The sequence below is a fragment of the Periplaneta americana genome, chromosome 4 (assembly GCF_040183065.1).
Source record: "Periplaneta americana isolate PAMFEO1 chromosome 4, P.americana_PAMFEO1_priV1, whole genome shotgun sequence".
Lineage (NCBI taxonomy): Eukaryota > Metazoa > Arthropoda > Insecta > Blattodea > Blattidae > Periplaneta > Periplaneta americana.
This window is the reverse complement of record NC_091120.1, coordinates 110,165,518-110,185,266: the sequence shown is the minus strand read 5'-3', so window position 1 is coordinate 110,185,266 and position 19,749 is coordinate 110,165,518. Positions and strand designations below refer to the sequence as shown.

General features: G+C 38.5%; 1 protein-coding gene across 1 annotated transcript in view; it reads left to right on the top strand.

Moving 5' to 3' along the window:
* Positions 1-19,749, top strand: part of LOC138698860 (trypsin alpha-4-like) — a 41,531-nt gene that overhangs the window by 7,501 nt on the left and 14,281 nt on the right. The window contains exon 3 of the mRNA XM_069825070.1: positions 5,013-5,119. Coding sequence (XP_069681171.1) covers positions 5,013-5,119 — 107 coding nt within the window. The remainder of the gene's footprint in view (positions 1-5,012; positions 5,120-19,749) is intronic.

The following is a 19,749-nucleotide window of genomic DNA, read 5'->3' as shown; positions in this document are numbered from 1 at the left end:
CTGCCATCAATACGCTTATACCACCAGCATACGGCAGACAGTCGGGACCAGCAACTAGCTCCTGATTGGCTACCGCTTCCACCAATCAGAATGCGCCTGGCAGTCGGGACTAGGATCTAGCTCCTGATTGGCCCGCAGCGGGAAGCCCTACTATTGCATATATACCGACTAGACACCATCGAAAGGTAGAGCGGGTAGAAGAGGCGGAGGTGTAGCGGTGTTCGTTCGTTCTACGATTGCGCACTGTGAGTATCTCCTTCCCCAGCTAGCGGCATTAGAGGCAGTGGCTATTAGAGCCTACATAGGCAGACTCCCCTTTCTGCTTATGGCTGCCTACAGTCCTCCGGGCATACTAGATGGACGCGATTTAGATATAGTGACAAGTCTATCCGATAGATTCGTAGTCGCCGGCGACCTCAATGCGAAGCACGCTAGCTGGAACTGTCAACGCCCCAATCGGCAGGGCGATAGGCTTTTTCTTAATTCTACAGGAAACGGATACGTCGTGATGGCCCCTAGGGAACCCACACACGTACCGGATGCTGCAAATCAACTGCCTGACATATTAGACATCGCTCTGGTGAAAGGTCTCACAACTAGAGCGAGACTAACAACCCTGGATGATCTTCCGTCCGACCACCTACCGGTGATAATGGAGATCATGCACCCAGTCGAACTCTCCCCAACCGCTGAGAAATTCAACTACAAGGCGGCAGACTGGGTGTTCTTTCAAGACCAGGTAGCCGCTACGCTTCCACCACTCCCCCCTGAAGTCACTCCGGCAGGGATAGATAGGTCAGTTAGCGACCTGACGGAGTGCATAAAGAAGGCAATGGTTGCTGCAATACCGAAACGGTCTTCACAACCGGGACGGATGCAGCTCCCAGCCTATATTAGAGACCTAAAGATCGCCCGCAATAGAGCAAGAACATTGTGGAAGCGTACTAGGTTAGATCAACATAGAATAGAAATGAACCGCTTGCGCAGGCGGATCAGTGAGGCGGTCCACGAAACGGTCGTGGATGCTTGGAAATCCAAGGTTGAGACGATGGACAGCAGAAACATGTCAGATGTCTGGCGTGTATCTCGAGCTCTGTCCAATCCGTCTCAATCTATTCACCCATTAGTAGTCGGTCCAGATGTCACGGCCTTTACTCCTGAGGAGAAGGCTACCGCACTGGCAGACGTTCTAGAGACCACTTTTCAACCCGTGGAACAAAATTTAAACTTGCCCTATATCAGAGCTGTTGAGGAATCGGTTCGAGACCTCCTTAGCAGGGAGCCGGAAAATGGGATACGACCTACTAACACCCACGAGGTCGCCCATTTCATTCGTCGCCTCGGCCCTCATAAGGCCGCAGGAGCCGACGGTATCCAAGGAATTATATTGCAGCATCTCCCAAGGTCAGCTATGAACCGCATAGCAGAGATAATTAATAACATCTTGGCTTCCGGTCACTATCCGATTCCCTGGAAAGAAGCTCACGTAGTTCTCTTTCCAAAGCCCGGAAAGGATAAGACGAATCCAAGCAACTATAGGCCTATTAGTCTCCTCAGTTGTCTCAGCAAACTGGCGGAGCGGGTCATACATAGACGCCTCACTGAAGTAGTATTGCCCCAAATCAGGAACGAGCAATTCGGTTTTCACCCTGGTCGTTCCACTACACTCCAGGCACTCCGCATGACGGAGGACATTACCTGGGCTATGAGCACGAAGCGTGTAGTAGCTGCAGCTTACCTGGACATCGAGCGAGCATTCGACAAGGTTTGGCATGAGGGACTCCTCGTTAAGTTACTGGGCATGGGAGTCCCAGATGGAATGATACGCCTCATTTCTAACTACCTCCGAGGTCGTACATTCAAAACCCGTGTAGGCACTAGTTTCTCCACCCCCCGTGAAATTCACGCAGGAGTCCCACAGGGTTCCATTATCGGGCCCATACTTTTCAATATATTCATCAATGACCTCCCGTTTCGCTATATCCACGGCAGAAGTAGTCATCTGTATATCTATGCAGACGACACTGCCCTCTTGGCGATGGGCAAAACCTATAGATTAGCGTCCCGTAGATTACAGTCGATCTTAGATCACCTCCAGCCGTGGTTCCACGACTGGAGAATCAAGGTCAATGTAGAGAAATGTCAGGCCATACTCTTTTCACTAAGAGCGAGGCTCGAAGACATACCACCACCACCCACACTTTTCGGACGAGAAATACCGTGGATGAACCAAATTAAATATTTAGGGATCATTATGGACTCTCATCTCAATTTCCGAGATCACATCCAATCCCTTCTTCGTAAGGCCAACGGGCTGATAGACACTATCCCATTCTGGCGGCCTTAACTCCTGACAACCTGAGGGTAGGACTTACCATGTATAAGGCCCTCATTCGCTCTGTCATTACCTATGCCGCACCCGCATGGGGGTTTGCGGCAGTGTCCCATCTCCGTAAACTCCAAGTTGTCCAAAACCAGGTGATTCGACTCATTACCCATCTCCCCCGAGTCGCCTCGAGAAGAAAGTTCCATGATGAACTAGAGTTGCCAACCATAGACGAGTTCATTGCTCGACTGGCTAGGAACCTGTATGCGGAAGCTCGTGCTAACCCCAACCCGCTCATATCTGGCCTCGGCCAGTATGATCCTAGGTTACGGCGTAGACACCAGACAGGTCCATTAGCTATACTATTGAGACAGGAGGACAGGGAGGCTGGCGTTACTCCCAGGTTTTGGTAGCCACGACTCAACTCCATGAGACTCCTTGGATAGTGCAACCGCTGTAAAATGACCTTGTCTTAACTGGGCTAAACAAAATCCCTCCATAACATTATCTACTTTTGTTGATCGATGGAAATCTAATAGAGCCAATTGGCTAGTATATATCCATCGATTCATAGAGTCATTCAACCTAAGAGCCAACTGGCTAGTCTCTGATATTGAGACAACTCATCCTGCCTAAGGTTTTTCCGTGGTTTTCCTAAGGCGCTAAGACAAATGTCGGGATGAGCCCTAAAAGAAATGGGCCACGGACCTGCACTCATATCCCCATGAATCTCCCTAATTAACAATTACATCTCTCCCCCCTCTTCGCAATTGAGCCATCATATAGCCAAATGGCTGGTCTCGAAATTGAGACAAATCAACAAGGCTCATGACCTCCTACATAATAGCCAAATTGGCTAGTCTCTTATATGAGGCAACTCATCCTGCCTAAGGTAATCCGTGGTTTTCCTCAGGCGTAAGACAAATGTCGGGATGAGCCCTATAAGAAATGGGCCACGGACCTATATGCCCTTCCCCATATATACTCCACCTTTATTATAAATTATGTATGCCCTAGTTCAGATAATATTAATAGTCTATTGAACATACGAGGTCACTCAATAAGTCGCAAATTGAAAGGACAGGGACCTCTCAAATTGCAGATTAGATTTCACGGCGCTTCTTCCGACGGCCTTCACCTGCTTTGTCATCGAACAACAGATGACGGCGTCTTGCCATCCTAACGGCAAACACCAGCCAACTCCTCCTCGCCCCGTTCCGTGATCAATTGATCAATCTCAGCCCCCCTCGCGTATGTGGCACCTAAGAGGTTACGTCCAATTTCGGCTTCCCCTTCAAAATTTTCTAGAGCTCCTTCAGGGGAGCAGCGTAACCCGGAGTGAGACTAGTGGCCAACAGGCTTGGAGCTCACATATTTTGTTTTGTACAGCCCCCAACCCCTTGCAAGGACGCGTTTTGCGTACCTTTTAAATTTTCCTCCCAATTCTCCTTCGATTTTTCGATTTTTTCGATCGAAAGGTTAGAAGCAAATCTCCAACTCACCTGGCTGAGAACCCGAGAAGAGATATTGTACATCAAACGCCGGGAAACCCTCAAGTCGTACATACATGATTCTTAATATAATTACAGGCTATCTTTTTTTAGAATTACTTGTTTTAACGCTACCATTTTTCACTATTATGGCAGGTGATAAATTGATATCGGTAGTACATGTTTTCTTACATCAGTCGAATTACAGTTATGGTGTAAAGAAAACACGTATGATGTCATTTTCTTTTGTTTCTTTGTTAGTGTTAGTCGAAAGTAATGAACCTACAAAGCTATGATGAGTTACTATTATTACGAGTTGGTTGCATATGACATTCCTTGTGTTTTTAAGTTAAAATTTGAGCAACAGTCATTTAATGATTCTGCGTCCGCATTTGTTCCTTAGATTTCTATACGACTTGTACAGAATACGATATTTAAGGCTAGAGCGAAGTGATCTCATATAGTATAAAACCGTTCGTAAACGTCTAACATGTTTAATCTCAACACGTGATTGCAATATCCAAAGTCATCTTCACAAATAAATAATCTTATATTTGAAATCTTAACAATTGTTTAATAATTATTAACAAGCCACACATTAATTGAGATGCTGCTGATAATGATAGTAATTGTTGAAGAAGGAGCAATTACAATAATTAGATCAAATTATAAAATTATATCCTGATGACTAACATTTCAAAATTTTAATCTAGACATTCATAAACAGATATGATATCTTAATTTCATGGAAATTGCATGAATTTTATTTGTGACATAAGATTTACAGTGTATATGATGGAGTTATATAAACTAATATACAATCTATTACACATGTATAAAGCTAAAATACAAATATTTACACACAGAATACTTAATAAATTTTACAAGAGAAAGAATTGATACAAAGGCCTGGATTCGGTAAGAGTAGCTACCTAAAACGCTCATTGCATTTCCGCGTTGAATAGCAATACTTAAGCCTGACGCAAATAAGTAGTGCAACGACGATCACCAGTCATGGAGATCAAAATTTGGCCGATTTGAGGTACCAAAACTTTAGCATCATGACTGCAAGGACCGAGATCTCCACAGAAATTAAATAAATGTATTGTACATAATATGTATTAATTTTGTATAAAATTATTGTGTAATAATTGAAAAAAAAAATTTCCTGTCATTTAATATTCAGTTTTTTACAGGTAGAGAAACAATTCCTCAACAGACGATATGTCCCAACATATGTAGACGTAAATATGCAAGGATAGTTGGAGGATGTGAGGCGGACATTAAAGAACATCCATACCAGGTATTGTAATGTTAATATTCTAATGATATTGCTGTTCTGGACAAAACTCTAGACAGAAATCCTATTGGCTACATTTCGCTATTGAGTTAGAAATGTAGGCCTAAAGAACAGCACGCAATCCACCCAATAATACATAGTTAGACTTAGATGATCAACCAGCAATTATAACAGTGTGTTGGTAATTCGATTTTTATTAATATAAGATATCATATATAAATTAATTATTTAAATAAAATAACTTGAATATAATTTTTTAATATGCTTATGTGTTTTTGTACTTCTGTCGAACTGCCTTAAGCGATGCTGTATGTCATCAGTTTAACTTCGTCCTAAAATAACGGAACTGACAATCTTTTTATGTTATCTTGTTGATACTGATGAATGTTATTGTTATGATAATGATAGTGATACTGGTATAACGATAGTGATAGTGATATGACGATAGTGACAGTGATAGTAATAGTGATATTATGGTCATCGAAAGCATTCAGTACATTTACACTTGAATCGGTCAGAGCTAAAAGGCATTATGTAGTTTTTACAACTTTTCCGGAGAAGGAAAACATGTTATATCTTCGAAAGATTTTTTTTGTACACATTTTTCACTCATTCAGTATTGTAAAGTACCAACAGACACATCGTTTTCAATAATGGATAATTATTTAGAGTTCTTTAATCATTTACAAATAATTAGGCCTATTATATAAAACTGACATAATACCTTTTAGCACGGAAATTGATTTCCAGTAATGGAATCAGTTTGAAATTTTATATAACTCTATTTTTCTTCACCGAAATATGGTTATTGAATATGAAATAGAGTTAGGAAGTAGTCTGCTGTGTTTATCCAGTACTAATACAAAACCTAATAATTCAATTTTTGAACTATAGGTGCTCAAAATTAAAAACAAATACCCACTAGATAATAATAGGTTTAGTTGTATAAAAAGTCCTCAACACAGGTTATTTAAATAGAATTATTTAAAAAATTAGCACAAACAAAGCTGTGCAAATACCTTACATGTTATATTCTCTATCCATTACTGATCAGTTATCATCTCCTCCCCTGGCGGTAGTATCTCCTGCAGGCTATTTCAGAATTTTTTATTAAAGTCTGTGCCTTAGGTTTCACACATTTAACTAATATTTTAATATCCTGTATCTTTTTTAGAATTGGTTCGCACTTTTCCATTATAATATGTTTTATCTTGAAACTTTGTACAAAGAATGTTTAACTCTGACTTTCTCAGAGAGAATGCATTTCATTGAAGAAACTGTAAAATCTGAAATATACAGAGTGTTAAAAAAAGAATCCAATACTTTAGGAGGTGATAGTATGCATAAAAACAAGAAAATAATGTCTAGTAGACATGATTCGTACAACACATACTTTCTGAGTTGTTAATAGGAGATGCTCAATGTGACGTTCATTCATCGCAATGCATTTCTCTGCCGTACAATACAGCAGACTACCAGATAATCATACCGTAATTGACACCCTGGCATGGAATAACAATACGTTGCAAGGAATTCTGAAAACAAAATTCTGGTTGCGGAATTGAGCGGGGTTCAGCAGAGATGGTGTTGTGAATTTCCATAATCAGAATGTGTGCCCAGATGAAAATCTCCATTCAGTTGAAGAAACAAGGCATCAGCACCGATTCTCAATCACCGTATGGACAGGCGTTCTTGGTGACAGATTAATGAAGTCATACGTGCTGTCACAGAAATTAACTGGGGATGGTTATCAGGACTTTCTTATTAACGTATTAAAATAAATTTCAAAGAGTGAGTGATTCCTTACGCCGAAGGGCAGAGGAATGCATTGCCATGAATGGACACCACACTGAGCACCTCTCATGAACAAGTTTTCAGATCTCAGAAAGTATGTGTTGTAGGACCCATGTTTATTAGACATTATTTTCTTGTTCTGATGCATACTAGCACCTCCTGAAATATTGGATACTTTTTTTTAACGCCATGTACAAATTGTTAAAAATATGCAAGAGGGAATACTTGCTTTTGTTTCTTTCAAGTAATTTAGTTGCATTAGAGATAGCGATTTTCTTGAATAGTTTAGGCCACCAGGTATCGAAATTTAATATTTCAGCTTGGTCCAAAACATGAATTGCAACTTACTTCTTGCTATTTGCTGAAAGTTCTACATATTCTTGGGGTTTGTGCGCTCTATCAAACTTGTTAATTTTTTTTTTTTTTGCCGAAATTTCTGCCACATGACAGATAAGAATGCCCGTGTTTAGGAAATCTGTGTTATAGTATTAAATCTTCCTTTGGCTGTTAAGGATATGCATATTCTTATCATGGCGTGCTTTTTATTTTGTAAATATTAAACTTCCCAGAATATAGTTCTTTTTTTCATCTTCACTGAAATGATTCAAAACATCAAAATCGGATCTATTTTTCATAAGTTCTGTAGTACGAAATTAAATGACATAATTTGTGATATTATATTTGCACTAACTTGAAGTTTTCTCCTGTTTTCATTTACTTATTGTCCACCATTAATTTACATCAGCCAAGCCTTTAACAATAGCATTTTTAACAACATTTCTTTTGTGACTAGATTAATTTCTTTTCCTTTTTGGAGACATTTCTCACAAAATCACCACACAAACATAAACTATAACACACAATATAACGAAGAGAATAAGTATTGAAATTTAAAAAGAATATGTTCATTGTTGAGTGAGGTAATATATTTCACGTGAAATCATAAGAAGTGCGAGTCGTATTACCTCAGTGCTACCACACAGCTCACAATGTCCGGCGCTGAAAGGCATGTTGTCAGTGACAAAATGCTTTTCTCCTCCGTATGCCCTGGTATGAATAGTGATTACTAGCATAAGGAGAAGTCTGACAAAATTCTTTTCTCCACCGTCTGCTGCAGCTTATTTTTAAACCTCTAATTAAATAAAAACATAAAAATTGGATTTTTTGACATAATGACTTTTAGCTCCGACCGATTCACTTGTAAACATCCAACTTGAGTTTACTTTGTTCACCAAGGACGGAACGGATCAACACAGTTGAATTTTTTAGAAGTTAATGATGGTAGTAGTAATGACAGTGGGTTGTGTTTAACTTTGCCTGGTGCGCGCAATAGCGTCGTCGCGGTCTAATGTATAACGCTGCAAAGGCGTGAAGTTGCTGGTTCGTTTCCATTGGGGTCGTGAGTGTTCTCTATTGTTCGAATCCTTCCAGCCGCACTATCGCACTAGGGTTTATTGAGTCTCTAACAGAAATAAGTGGCAAAGGCATTTCCTTGGTGGTATAGGCGACGAGTACATAGCACTGACATATATACTTCCATTAATGCCGATTGTCCTCCCCCACCCTCTGGGCCAATTTGATCTGTCCAATGTCAATGTCTAACCGTGAAACGAAAGGACCAGAATTCGAATTCTGGTTGGAACAAGTTTTCTGTCAATGTTTTTCCAAGATCTCCTCTCAACTAATTGAAATAGAATTGCTGGTAACTTTTGGCGTCGAACCGCGGACTCATTTCGATATGAACATTACACTTCCCCTCTTTATTCATTATAATCTCTGTTTCTTTTCCATATTAAGGCTTCCCTACATTGTACAGTGGGCTGAACCGCCACCGAACTTGAACCCTGTGATATGTGGTCATTGTTGCTGATGGTAGTGTTATGTACCGTGGACTCTCCCCTCGGGCTCATTGTAACTCGTGGTACAGAGATTGAGAGGCTGCGGTGAAGTTTACGTGGAAAGGTGAAGGGATTCTGTAGGTTGTAGGAGAGTTCGAGATTAGCCCACGTGGGAATCTGCAGCACGCGGAGCATTGGGGTATGCACAGCATTGCATTCTGGAAAGTAAAATGAGCTCACTCAAGCTATATGCTTGTGAGTGCAGTCCCTAGACCGTACCCCTCCCCTCAAAGGGGAATAACAGATAGTTAAAGTATTGCTTATATTTTGAATGTAATAACCAGGCTTCGGTCCTGGGCACAGAAACGCATGAAGTTCAGAACGCACGGTTGATAGTGTTGTGTTGGTCGAGTGGAGTGGGTGATGGAGCGCGCCGTTACTTCGTGTCTCAACATGTAAACAGTTCGTCATAGTAAGGCACAAAATATATTTCACCCTGTACAAATGCAGTATATACAGTACATTCCTAGTGTAGACAATAAATGTCTACCATTAAAGTATTAACGTGAGTTGTAACCTTCAATCAGGTGTCCCTACGCCGAAGCCTGTTACACGTACCGCAGCCAAGCAGGAATAGGCCTACATACAACGGTAATGCACATTATGAACCCACCTGTGCTGTTGCAGTCGAGTGACTGCACACGGGTCATGACGTCATTTAGACTCTGTGTACTCTAAACCTCATACTGGTTACTCTGTGTCCCTAAGCCGAAGCCTGATAATAACTAGGATCCGTATTCCAGCTGTGTAAAGACTGAAGTTAAAGACACATTGGGTATATAGTACACCGAAACAGGTAATGCAACAGATAAGGATATAAACAAACAGGTCATCGCTGCGTGTACGTGGAGTACAGACAACTCCCGACATTCTGAAACTATACTAATAAACATATGCTTGAGTCGTGATGTTCATTGTCGTCGTGATTTTTACAATGAATTATTTTATATTGCACTAAATTTTTTCAACAGCACATGACGTTATTGATGCATGAGGTAGGACAAGATATTCCTATTGTCTGGCTTTTTTTCGTGTTTCATTAGGATATTGTAGGGGAAACCCGGGCAAAGCGGATAAGATAAGAATAAACAATGCACAGGCTATATTTTGGTGTTCCCGAAGTAAAATCTTCATGACATTGGTTGTGACACATTTTGTCCACATATATAAAAAACAGCAATTCGTTTCTCGTATCTACGCACAGTGATATGATTTAAGAAAAAAATATAGTTAATTATTCGCTTTGCCCGGGTACACGGGCAAAGCGAATAAATAACCCGGGCAAAGTGAATATCCCTATAACATTTTCAAATTTCTATTTAATTTTTATTCACTGATAATAAAATTAAATCAACACATAAACACGATGTTAATTAGTTATATTAGACGATAGGAAGTGTTATTTACAGCCCGTTACAGCACGTTAGATTAGTACAAAATACAAATTTGAACAAGTCGGCGTTTCACTGGCACTGAAGACTTGAATTTCTTCTGTTTTTCCTCCTGCCCATAAGTTAGTTCTCTTTCAACGTTTTTAATCGGTATAGATCTAAGAACTTCAGAGCGCTGAAATTTTCTTCGTTTACCTCGTATCTTTCGAGCATCCACTTTTGGCACTGGTCTAAATCAAAAGAACTGACTTGGATTCTCTTGCTGACGATGTTGAGGGTTTTCGTGTAACAGGAACTGAAAATCTGAGTGTAATTGATGTATTGAATATTCCTTCAATCTCTGAAGATAACGACATCACAGAGGTGGTTGATTCTGAGTGAACATTAACTGTTTCTTCCACCGCTGAAGAAGCTGGCACCGCAGAATTTGTTAAATCTGAGCCAGTTGTCGTTTCGCTGATTTCTATCTCAAGTGGCCGATCTGTAAGTTGATCTAGAGCAAAATCTTCATCAACAAACACATTATGGTTGTATGGCCAGATAGCAGAAACATTTATTGGAAGTTTTTATTTCTACAAGTGCTTTCTTCATGGTTTCTTCAGACAATTTGGCTTGTTCCGTCTTCCTCTTGAAAAATTAAACCATATGAAAACACATTACGACCTTTTAAAGTAAAAATTAAGATCATTGTTACTGATTTATAATGTAATTACTGTGACTTAATGCCTCCACTATGTAAAATAATCTAACATGCTTTCTTACAATAGACAAATACATACAAAAATACAGCTAAGATTTATATAGTGAAATAAAGGTGGCAGGGCAAAGGGGATAGTTATCCACTTTGCCCTATTGACTTTGCACGCAGACTCCATTTCGCTTTTCTTTTAAGATTATGCAAACATAAACGTCAATAATCTTCTTCGACAGTACGGCACTTTAGAAGTAATCGTATCGCCTATATATTACTATCACATAACAAAAAGTTTCTGCAGTATTGTCTGTTGTACATTTGTTTCTCTTACCTTGAAATATTTTAAGAAAACAGTCAATTTTCTTCAAACACACGCTGACTTCTTCTCTTACTAGCTAGAATGACGACAAGTCAGTTCCAGTAGCAAAATCTTCAGAAAGCGCTAACTATTGGCGTTTCTAAGAAATATGGACCATTTTCTTTGCCCGGGTTATTCGTTTCGCCCGGGTCTCCCCTATATGTCGCCTATCATGGAAAACCACTAATTTTCGATGTAGGATGTAGGCTACTTTTCTGGAAATTTCCTGAATTGTAGATCATTTAATTAATTAATTATTTGGATATTGGCAATGAACATCATGGTAGACTACACAAATCCATGCTAAACGTCGAGTTTATATCTTCATACTTTTTAGATTGTGATGGTACTGGTTCTTTTGGATCACGTTCAACACACTTTCTGCGCCTTTAGGTATTGCCGTGTCTTTCAGTGCACTGTTTTTTTGTCACTTTTACGTTTATTTTATGCAATTTATATGTAATGTTGTCTATATTGACAGTGAAAGCATATGTTCAAAATCCTCAACTACGCTTGAGCGTCTTACCTAAGCCATTTTACCTCTGCAATGAACCTTCAATTAGCCACAAAGATGTAGTTATTTAAATAATGCGATTAGTAAGAGCAGTGATCGATAAGACTACTCACTATGACTGCGTCCAGAAGAGGGCAGTGGATGCGTAACTATTTTATATACGAACGTACCTGTACCTGCGCTGTGACGTCACATATACTTCGAATCAGGCAACCTCATTCCAGCTTAAAGGTAGCTGGAATACGAATAATAACATTGTGTACAAAGTTACAACAGATTTCTATTCAGACAATCCTACCCCGTATTATTATTATTATTATTATTATTATTATTATTATTATTATTATTATTATTATTATTACTTGAACATGTTGATTGCGGAAAGAATTGCTGTGTCATGGTTATATTTATGGTTCGTTTCAGCTAAGCATGGTGTTGAACAAATTAATAAATTGTACGTCTAGAATTCAAAATCGAGCTTAACTAATTTTAAAATAATTGTATATTATTGGCATTAATATTAACTGCAATATCACATTCCAGCATATATTAGCCCTATCTATTCTTCTTTCTTTCTATTGTTCCTCTTGCTCACTTATTTTGTTTTCACTTTTACGTATGTTGTATATGTAAATTATTGTATCAGTACATATATTTTCACTTCATTTAGTGTTCTGCCCAGAGGAAGGTCTTTCACTGCAAAACAAGCTTTCTCCAATCGTTCCTATTTTCTGCCTTCCTCTTTGTCTCCTCACATGATCCATATAACTTTATGGCGTATACATCTGATAAATTCTCCTGCCCCAAACTCTTCTCCCGTTCACCATTCCTTCAAGTGCATCCTTCAGTAGGCAGTTTCTTCTCGGTCAGTTAGTCAACCAATTCAGTTTCCTGTTCCTCATCAGTTTCAGCATCATTCCTTCTTCACCCACTCTTTCCAATATAGCTGCATTCCTTATTCTATCTGTCCACTTCACACGTTCCATTCTTCTCCCTATCCACATTTAAAATGCTTCTATTCGCTTCTTTTCACTTCGTCATAACTTCCATGTTTCTGCCTTATACAATGCCACACTCCATACAAAGCACTTCACTAGTCTCTTCCTTAGTTCTTTTTCCAGAGGTCCGCACAAGATGCTCCTTTTTCTATTAAAAGCTTCCTTTACCATTGCTAACTTCCTTTTGACTTCCTATGCAGCAGCTCATGTTACTGCTTACAGTACACCCAAGTATTTGAATCTGTCCACTTGCTGTACTACCTCATTTAGAATTCGCAAGTTTATCTTCTATACTTTTCTGCCTATTACCTCAATAAGTATAAGCCACCTATAAGCTTGCTTCTCTTGGTGAATGATATTTAAATAAAGTAATATAGTTATTTGATAATGTATACTTTCGATATAATAGTCACATAAGAGGACGGAACGGAAGATAGGGCTTCAATTTTTAAAGGCTTGTTATGCAATTGTTAATGCAATTTTCACTATTACTAATAGGTTCTTTGATAATAGTTTTAAATAAGTATTAATTAAATAAACTTCTATCCCGAAAATTATCAAATTCTTACGTATTTCTTCTTTTATAAATTGGGACTATCGCATTCGTCAGGTATATGACAATTTTCTATATTTATGAATTCAAGTAACTTTAATAACCAAGCAAAAGAAGAATACTTGATAAACTCAATACTACTCTCATTTGATCCTGGTGACTTCCATTTTTTAATTCCTTAAAGTGTAACCTCTAGTTCACCAAGGGTGATTGTGTCCACATTTTCATCTATGTGCATAATATTCTAATAAGGTTTTATAAAACAATGTCGGTTCTTGAAACCGCGACTTTGTCATTAACTCAAAAAGGAAGAAAATGATTCACTATACTGAAATTAATTTTAATGCATATATAGTAGTGAGGGGGAAAGGAACTGGCCACATTACCCCATTATCTCCTGGCCTAGTTGTCTCATAAGTGGTGCCTTCTTGGTATCACTTGTGAGATTCAAATCTGTCTTCGGTCAGTTGACTAAAGAACATATAGCAGTGGTAATAGTGTGTAATTGAAAGTAGTATATGACAACTGGAAAGAAATTTTAAATATTAAGTATCACTGAAAATAAAATTTGAGATAGAAATAATAATTACAACAATGTAAGATTACATGAGTTACTCCACAAACTGAAGAGAGTGCTGGCTGTTATAGAAAGCATCTATTTATTTATTTAATTATTTATTTATTTATCTATCTATCTAATCATTCATCCATTCATTCATTCATTCATTCATTCATTCATTCATTCATTCATTCATTCATTCATTCATTCGTTCATTTATTTATTTAATAAAGAGATGAAGTTTATGAGATACGTAAGAAGATGCACTAAAGCCGATAAAATAAAAAAAATGAAACAATAAGATCAGACCTCAATATTTTGTCAGTATACGACATGGTAGAAGAAAATAAAACAAAATGGAAAGATCATGTTGACAGAATGGCAGAGAATAGGTTACCAAAGAAGATAATGAATTATCGCCCGATCGCGAAAAGGGATCTGGGTAGACCTCGCAAGAGGTAGCTGGACGATAGAGACCGGAACTGGTGATATCACCTAATCCTTGAAGGGAGAAGAAGAAGAAGAAGAAGAAGAATTTATTCTGGTGTAGTTAAGGCCATCATTCCTTCTCTTCTTCCAAAAATACAAATACAATAATATAAATAAAAAGAAAAAAATCACAGTATAAACAAAGTAAATCCACACAAAAATACACACAGGTTGCAGTCACACAAACTTTAGATGAATGATTAAGTATCGTAATTAATTATATCCTAACTAATTAACTAACAAATACATGAAACTTGCAATTTTAATTTAGAGTGAAAAAGAAACACGTAAATCAAAACTTCTAGCAATACCTAAAAAACATTCAATAAGACAAAATTTTTCATTATAAGTTTGAATTATGATAAAGTCCGGTAGTCCCTGACGTCATTATGTAACGAATTCCAAGGGCGAGGTATTCTACAGCGTAGGAGGATGAGTATAAAGACGTTCTGTTATGAGAAATAGAAAGAATTGCTTGATGCCGGTTTCGAAGAGTTGTAAGAAATTGGAAGCGCGTTAGCAGATAATTCGAAGTAGAAATATACATGATTCTAAATAGGCCTACCATATACAGTGAATATATTGTTCTTCCTTCCTTCAGACACACCCATGAAAATAACTGGAGGGGAGATGATATATTGTCAAATTTACGAGTATTGCAGATGATTTTCTTAGTAGGTTATTTTACGACGCTTTATCAACATCTAGGTTATTTAGCGTCTGAATGAGATGAAGGTGATAATGCCGGTGAAAAGAGTCCGGGGTCCAACACCGAATGTTAACCAGCATTTGCTCATATTGGGTTGAGGGAAAACCCCGGAAAAACCTCAACCAGGTAACTTGCCCCGACCAGGAATCGAACCCGGGTCACCTGGTTTCGCAGCCAGACGCGCTAACGGTTACTGCACAGGTGTGGACTTGCAGATGAATCGTATGCTCACATTATGAACAAGTTTTAGTCTCTCGGCCAAGAGTGAAATTGCATTAGTTAACAAGGAATCGCAATAAACAAAATGGGACATTACAAGCGTCTGAATAAGATTCTTTTTAGACCAAGTGGTAGAAATTCTTTCATATGAAACAAGAAATAAAATTGAAGAAATATTTTTTGTAAGTGTGTGTTACTTCAGTGTTCCAATTTAAATCGCTATCCATAAAAATGCCAAGATTTTTAACTGTTTCACTGTATATAACAATAATTCCATTCAATGTTGAATGTAGTCTAGCACTACTATCAAGAGTGCTACGTAGACGATTATGTCTCATTACGATTGCTTGCGATTTCTCTGGATTTAACCTTAAACCAAATTTGTGTGCCCACGAATTCAAGTCTTCGTTTATTTTATTTACTGCGTCACTAGTCTCGTCAGGATGGAAATCCAAATAAATTTGTAAGTAGTCAGCATACATTATGGTAACTGCAGTGCTTTATCATTTTAGTCACGTCATTAATATAAATCATGAAGAGTAAATGTCCGAGCACTGATCCTTGTTGAATTCCAGGTTTCACGACGCGCGATTTTGCAGAATAGTAGCTTGCATTGACGCATTGTTTATGTTACTAAGGTAGGATTCAAACCAAGCACCGGAACTTTCAGAAAGATTCAGAATTTTTTGTTTACATAATAGAAGATCCGTGTCTACCGTATCAAGTGCCTTATTGAAGTCAAGTAATGTCAGTAATGTTAATTTACGTTCATACATTGCTTCACGTAGGCTATATTCTCATTCACTTTTAATAGTTCTGTAGTCTTACTATGTCTATTTTTGAGCCCGGATTGGTATTCGTCCAGTAAGGTATGTTCAGTTAGATAGTTCATTAGTTGTTTGTGAACAATAAGTTCCAGAGCTTTTGATAGAGCAGGTAGGACGGAAATCATTTGCACATAATGGGGTTTTAATTTTGGGGATCGGACGGATAAAGGCTTTCTTCCAGAGATTCGGGTAAGTAGAAGTTATGAGTGAGGCGTTGAATACTGTGTTAATATCGGCAGTATTATGTCCAATATTTTCTTCAATAACATTACGCCAACATTATCCGCACCTTCAGCTTTAGAGGTAATACGTTTTATTGCCGGTCCTTACTTCAGTTTCTGCGACATATGTAAAGAAAATTATTTCTCTGTTCGCAATTGGAGTTAGTTGTAATTCGTGAACTATCTGCTGTTTGTCGACCGTATCCATATCCAAGGTTATTGACTGTACTGTAGCAAAATACTATCACCTTTACTTTTTAACTTCGCTCTAGAATATGTCATTAGGAAAGTTCAGGATAACACAGAGGATTTGGAATTGAACGGGTTACATCAGCTTCTTGTTTATGCGGATGACGTGAATATGTTAGGAGAAAATCCACAAACGATTAGGGAAAACGCGGAAATTCTACTTGAAGGATGTAAAGCGATAGGTTTGGAACTAAATCCCGAAAAGACTATGTATATCATTATGTCTCGTGACCAGAATAATGTACGAAATGGAAATATAAAAATTGGAGATTTATCCTTCGAAGAGGTGGAAAAATGCAAATATCTTGGAGCAACAGTAACAAATATAAATAGAACTCGGGAGGAAATTAAACACAGAATAAAATAATATTGGAAATCCCTGTTATTATTCGGTTGAGAAGCTTTTGTCATCTAGTCTGCTGTCAAAAAATCTTAAAGTTAGAATTTATAAAACAGTTATATTATCGGTTGTTCCGTATGGCTGTGAAACTTGGACTCTCACTTTAAGAGAGGAACAGAAATTAAGGGTGTTTGAGAATAAGGTTCTTAGGAAAATATTTGGGGCTGAGAGGGATGAAGTTACAGGAGAATGGAGAAAGTTATACAACGCAGAGCTGCACGCATTGTATTCTTCACGTGACATAATTAGAAACATTAAATCCAGAGGTTTGAGATGGGCAGGGCATGTACAACGTATGGGCGTATCCAGAAATGCATATAAATTGTTAGTTGGGAGGCCGGAGGGAAAAAGACCTTTGGGGAGGCCGAGACGTAGACGTAGATGGGAGGATAATATTAAAATGGATTTAAGGGAGGTGGGATATGATGGGAGAGGCTGGATTACAATGCTCAGGATAGGGACCAATGGCGGGCTTATGTGAGGGCGGCAATTAACCTCCGGGTTCCTTAAAAGCCAGTAAGTATGTAAGTACTGTAGCAAAATGATCATTTAGTTCGTGAAGAAAAACTGGCGCACTGTTTACCTCAGTCCTGGGATTTCCTAAATAAATTGTCCTTATGGTTGTCAACAGTTTGGAAGAGGGAACCCAAGAAGTGGAACTTAAACTGAGAGTATTCGATCCGACATCGGGATGGGAATCCGGTGTGGCTTAGTGTATAGAGCATCAGCACGTAGAGTTGAAAACCCGGGTTTAAATCCCGGTGCCCGAGAGAATTTTTCTCCTTTCCACTCATCCTTGATCATATGATGACGTAGAATTTCTGCGCGGAAGTATCATATGTACTTCGGTACATCGTAATAATATATGATATGCGAAAAAAATAATATTCACTTAGTGATTTAAGACCGCGCTTACTCCGTCGGATCCCGGCCACTTAGTCACTCATAACGATTGCACCTTTGCATATGTGTGGACATTGTGCCACTTTCATACATCTGTGACGCAGTGCATGAGGGTAGGCCACTAGAGGGAACCCAAGAGGTGGAAATTAAACTGGGAGGATTCGATCCGACACCGGGATGGGAATCTGGTTTGGCTTAGTGGATACAGCCTCAGCACGTAGGGCTGAAAACCAGCGTTCAAGTACCGGTGCCGGAGAGAATTTTTCTTCGTTCCACTTATCCTTGATCATAAATAAATAACGTCGTGGTACGAAATTCCCGAAGCCGCACATTGATCATATTTTTGTACTTTGTCTGTATTTTTCGTAATAACTAAGTCTAATAGGGGTTCAGAAGAATAGGTATTTGGATGGATTCAAGGGGAAAGAATGCCAGATCAAGGACCTGGAAAATAGCCAGTAGATGTCTCGTGTAGTTCGAATCAGAGTCTAACGAATTTGTGTTAAAGTCACCCATAAATTTATGCTCAAATTATTATTATTATTATTATTATTATTATTATTTTTTGCAGTTTTGAGAAATACTTTAATATTGTAATCATTAGACTTAATAACTAAAGAGAAAATTACTCAAAACAAATTTAACTTAGCCAGTTTGAAGAAAACCATCGTCCCATAAATGGGACACTGGGTATGAATGGGATGGATGTTTTGATAATTGGTATGTTTTGTAAAAAGATGTTGTTGAGCTCTTTTTCATGTATTATAGCTCCTATGTAAGAAAATTATAAACAATTCTACATTACAAACAAACCTAATCCTATTTCAGCCATTCACTTAATTCTTATTTAACACTTAGTTCATATAATAGTCATAGTTTGCAATCTACGTAAAGATTTTTTTTTTGGTCCTACAGATACATCTGGTATGGTAACAATTAATATTAGAGGAGAAAAATTCGCTCCGGCGCCGGGGATCGAACTCGTGTCCTTGGTTCTATGTACTAAGCACTCTCACAGTTGAGCTACGCTGAAGTCCAATCCGTAGCTCCGGATCGAATCCTTCTCCTCCAGTGTTTTTCCCCTTTGTTGTCTGACTCCATGTTGGGCATATATGTTGATGTCTTGTATTAAGTCAAATGCTATTATACAAGAAGCGCACTCTGTTGAGTGGTTTGTTGGCCGGGAATCCACGGTAATTTGTACAGTTATATGCACTGTTACTCGAAGAATCTACGTAAAGACTGTTATTTTTTTGTCCTACAGAATACATCTGTTATGGTGCTGTGGATTGGACTTCGGTGTATCTCAATGGTGAGAGCGCTTGGTACATAAAACCAAGGGCCTGGGTTTGATCCCCGGCGCCGGAACGAATTTTTTTCCTCTAATATTAATTGTTACCATAACAGATGTATCCTGTAGGCCCAAAAAATAAAAAATCTTTACGTAGATTCTTCGAGGGACAGTGCATATAACTGTACAGATTACTGTGCATATTACTGTGGACTCCCGGCCACTAAGTCACTCAACTGAGTGTGCTTCTTGTATAATAGCATTTGACTTAATATAAAATGTCAACATATATGCCCAACTTGAAGTCAGGCCACAAAGGGAAAGAAAGAAACATTGTAAGAGAGGGATTCGATCCGGTGCTATGGATTGGACTTCGGCGTAGCTCAATGGTGAGAGCGCTGGGTACGTAGAAACAAGGACCCGGGTTCGATCCCCAGCGCCGGAGCGAATTTTTCTTCTCTAATATTAATAGTTTGCAACTTACGTAGGTATTGGAATTTTTGAAAGCAAAGAATGTGACAGTCTAAATTACATTTCTTGTGACACTGCACATCTTACTTGAGTTT